General features: G+C 34.9%; 1 protein-coding gene across 1 annotated transcript; it reads right to left on the minus strand.

The window, feature by feature from the left end:
* Positions 1–3,839: 3,839 nt before the first annotated feature.
* Positions 3,840–4,319, minus strand: LOC119513038 (centromere protein P-like). Its single transcript, XM_037807877.1, has one exon. It carries the CDS (start codon positions 4,317–4,319, stop codon positions 3,840–3,842), a length of 480 nt encoding a protein of 159 aa, XP_037663805.1.
* Positions 4,320–4,809: the final 490 nt, after the last annotated feature.

Consider the following 4,809-nt stretch of genomic DNA (forward strand, 5'->3'; position numbering starts at 1 on the left):
CACTTTACCCTAGACCCCTTGCATTCATCGCTCTTGGAATGGGCAAAATCCTTCTCCGTTTTAGCTGCTGTTTTCAAGTCATCCTGGTCTGGTTTCCAGTGAATGCCTGCTCATTCTCGTCTGTCAGATGCCCTGCGTTTCCCTCTGTTCTCTCACACAGATGCTGCCATCAGGAGGGGTTTTTTTTGCTGTTTGGTGGTTTGTCACCATCTGCTTGTATTTTGTGTGTCTTAAGTATACCTTGTCACCTAGTTTTGTAATTGCTGAAAATATTGTTTATGCAATTCTGATTTTGTTGCAAAGTTCTGTTTTTCTGAGAGGATTTGGGAAGATTCCAACATTATGCCACCACCATCTTCCCAGAATCCTACAAATACAAAAAATATATACAGGAGAAAAACTCACCCATTAGTGCTTTTTACTGTATATAAATTATACCTCAGTAAAATTGATTTTAAATGTTAAAAATGTAACTTCACTCTTAGCCCCATTATAAAGGGATAACCATTCTTAACATTTTGACAGTTTATTCCAAGGTGCCTACAATAATTGTGGATTTTTTCCTTTTGAATACTGTTTATTTCTCCATTTAGTAAAGTATTTTACTTCAACAATAAAACACATGTCAAAACAATACAAATATGTTTTTCAAAAGTTAGTTAGCTATCTCTTCTCCAATTCCACTGGCCTCAGGTAAACAATGTTAGCAATTTTGCATGTAGCCTTCCACACCTTACTCCATACTTATACAAACATAGAAATTTCCTTTTTACAGGAAGTATGCTGTTTACAGTATGATGTTTACAGAAGTAACATTGAATTATACACATTTCTTCAGGATGACCTTTTTTGATGTAACAATATCCCTGCAGATCAATTATTTTTATTTATTCAATAATTTCTCTTTTGAAAGTTGTTTCCTTTTTACACTACAAATTGCTGCAATCAATTGTTAAACTTCAATGGCTATATAGTGGTGCTTTTGTTTCTGTAGAATAGATTCCCAAAAATAGAATTTCTGATTCTAAAATATGTACTTTTCTCACTTCTTTATAGATGTATCATACATACAATAAACTGCATAAATCTTAGACACACAGCTTAAATAATACTTATATATGTATATATATCCCTGTATATATCAAGATATAAAACTTTTACAGACCCCAAAAAATTCCCTTATGGTCTTTCCAAATCAGTACCCCCCAGAGGAAATTACTCTGTCTTGTGTCAGTATAGATCATTTTTTTCTGTTCTTGAACTTCAAATAAACGGAATCATGCAGTGTATACTCTTGTGTCTGGCTCCTTTTGCTCAACATTTGCTCTCTGAGATTCATTCATATTGTTGTGTGTAGCAGTAGGTATTTTGTAATTTTAGTAGATGCTGGCAGATGATTTTTCAAAAAATTATATCAAACTTATACTCTCATAAATGATGTATGGTAGTGTATAAGAGTGTCCAATTTCCCCACACCCTCAAAACCATTGGATGTTATCAGTCTTTCACTTTTTGCCAGTTTGATGGTGAAAAACACCTCTTTATTATTTTAATTTTTATCTTGCTGACAGAGATACTTATATTTAATCTCCTCTTCTGAGAATTGCTTCTTCATAGTCTGTGCACATTTTTTTTGGTTTTACTTTTTAAAATTTAGGTCTTTATTTTCTGGGTTTCATCTTTGTATATGTATAAGATAGTTGGTCTAATTTAATTTTTTTTCCAATACTGTGTATTAACTAAATTATTACAATTATTCCAATACTGTGTATTAACTAAACCATCCTTTATATTCATTCACCTTTGTCAAGTAATAAGTCCTTACATAAATTTAAAAATCTGTTTCTAGATTCTGTTTAAAAATTCTGTTTCACTGGTTTGTTGCATACTTTGTATTGTTTTAACATCATGTAAGGCAGTGACCAACAAACATTTTTCATATTTAGAATTTTTCTTTGCAATTTTCACACTTTTTTTTTCTCATTCCCCCAAATCCATGGTAATTCTTAATGGAAAATAATTGCTTATTATTTTGGAAAGAATTGACATTTTTATATTAAATTTTCCCATCCAGGAACATGGTTTATCTTTTCATTTATTCCTTTCTTGATCTATGTTCTTTATTATTATTATTATTTTTAATAAAAATTCCTAAATTTTTATTTTAAAGATAAATTCCTGGGTGTATTAAGCATAAAGTCAGGTGACTATCAGAAGTTAATTCACTAAAATATTAGCAATCACTCTCATACAGTGGTAGTGAAAATGCAAAATGGTACAGCCAAACTGGAAAACATTTGGGCAGTTTGTTATAAAGTTAAACACAGGCTTCAACAATCCTATTCCTGGTTATTTACCCTAGAGAAAAGAAAACTGATATTCACACAAAATCTCGACACTGATGTTTATTGCAGCTCTATTCATAATTACCCAAAACTGGAAATAACCCAAATGGGTGAATGGATAAACTGTGCTATCGCCACAGAATGGAATACTAATGAGCAAGAAAAGAAACAAACTACGTGGATGAATTTCAAATGCATTATGTTAGTAAAAGAAGCCAGTCTCAAAAGGTTTACATATTATGTGACTTCATTTAAAGGACACAATGTAAAAGGCAAAACTGTAATGATGGAGATAAGATAAGTTGTTGCCAGTGGTTAAGGGTTAGGTAAGTGTGTTTTAGTCTGCTAAACCTGACGAAAGCAATATACCAGAAATGGGTTGGCTTTCATAATGGGGATTTGTTAACTTACAAGTTTAAAAACCTGAGGCTGTGAAAATGTCCAAATCAAGGCATCAGCAGGATGACACCTTCCTGAAGAAAGGCTGTGGTGATCCAGGCCTCCTCTGTCATGTGGCCAGGCACATGGCAACGTCTGCTGGTCTTTTCTTTCTCTCCCGGGTTTTGGTGCTTCCAGCTTCAGTGGCTTCCTCTCTGAGTTTCTGCATGTTTCTCTCTTTTAGCTTCTGTCTCTCTTAGCTTCTGTGTATCCTTCCCTCTAAGCTTCTCTGGCTTTTCTCTCTGAACTTCTCTGGGGCTTTTTTCTGTGTCTTCTTTTTGACATTTACCCTTTTATAAAGGACTCCAATAAGAGGATTAAGACCCACCCTGAATGAAGTGAGTCATCTCAATTTAAGATCTTACTCACCAAAAGATCCTACTTACAATGGGTCCACACCCATGGGAATGGATTAGCTTGAAGAACATCCTTTTCTGGGGTACATACAGCTTCAAACCATCAAAAGGTGTTACTATAAAGCAATAGTATAAGGGAATTTTTGTGTGGCTAGAACTGGTTCAATATCCTGGTTGTGGTGTTGAGTGCACAAATCTATGGATGTGTTCAAGTTCATAGAATTATACACCAAAAAAAAAAAAAATCAATTTTACTTTATGTTAATCTAAAACAAAAAAGTGTCTGGGCAGGCTAAAACTGGAAACTATCCAAATGTCCATCAAAAGAAGAGATATTTTATCTAAAATACAGTATATTCACAAAGTAGAATACCATACACAATAAGAATGAAAAACTTAAAACCTCTTATGACAATATAGGTGAATCTCACAAACATAACGTTGAATGAAAAAAACAAGATAGATAAGAGGATGCACCATAAGACTGCATTTACAGGAAGTTCAAAAACAGGCAAAATGAATCTGTGACATCAGACACAAGAATCCTGGTTCACTACTGTGGGTTTGAGGAGTGACTGGAAGGGGCTATGAAAAGGAACGTCTGGATGCTGGCTGCATAGATGGGCTCTGTTCGTTTCCTAAAAATTCACTGAGCTGTATACTTAGGACCTGCATGCTTTTCTGTGTGTATTATCATGCCTCAACACAAAGTTCTAGACACAAATCCATTTAATTCTGAATATTCTGTGGGTTCCATTATTATGTTGAGGTCAGTAACAACAGAAGATAAGCTCTCCTCATTCTGAATTTCCAGAATCTGAAATTCAAGTTGAAATGTAACCTTGCAGCAATTTCCCGATAATCTGTGTTTTTGAAGAACTTTCTTTATATTCTTTTCTGTCATCTCGGTGCTTGTTAGGTCCTCTGTTTCCTTGGAGTAATTTCTTATATTGATGCCAGTAAGTGTACTTAGAAATGAAAGTTCAGATTCTAAATGTCCAAGTTGAAGTCTCAGATCTTGTGAAGACTCCCATCCTTTAGGATCTGACTGGTATATTTCTTGAACTGCTTTTCGAGTTCCGGAGGTCTCTCCCTGGGGCCCCGGCGGCTCCCCGCAGGCCCGCCTCAGGACTGCTATCTCAGCTTCCAAGGCGCGGACCTCGGCCCACTCGGCCTCCATGCCGCGGCGGTGACAGAAAAGCCTCCCTACCACCCTCCCGGCGTCCACAGCCCGCCCCCTCTATCTTCTTTAAAATGAGATTTCATCCTTTTCCTTATATAGATCATGGACTTTAATTTAATACTTTAACATAATTTTATCAATATAATTCACTAAATCAATAAAGGAAGAGAGCCAATATTACTGTATCAATTATTACCTCCCCCCCAAAAAACATTTTACATAAAGATCAACAGCCATACCTAATAAACTCCTATACAAAATAGGAATAGACAAATAACATAAACATGATAATGCCTACTTACCAAAAAGCAACAATAAATGTATTAATGCTGAAGTATTCAAATCAGGAACTAGAGAAGGAACCCCACTATCACCACAAATTTTCAGTATTATTTTGAATTTTTTAGCTGATTTATTTATTCATTCAACGAACATTTATTGAGGGTTCGCTATGATCTAGTCACAAATATATGTAGGTATAGCAGTG

Source organism: Choloepus didactylus, chromosome 2, assembly GCF_015220235.1.
Source record: "Choloepus didactylus isolate mChoDid1 chromosome 2, mChoDid1.pri, whole genome shotgun sequence".
Lineage (NCBI taxonomy): Eukaryota > Metazoa > Chordata > Mammalia > Pilosa > Megalonychidae > Choloepus > Choloepus didactylus.

Bases quoted from the DNA above. Each gene is read 5' to 3' on its own strand.
- LOC119513038 (XM_037807877.1), bottom strand. From the start codon at position 4,319: ATGGAGGCCGAGTGGGCCGAGGTCCGCGCCTTGGAAGCTGAGATAGCA.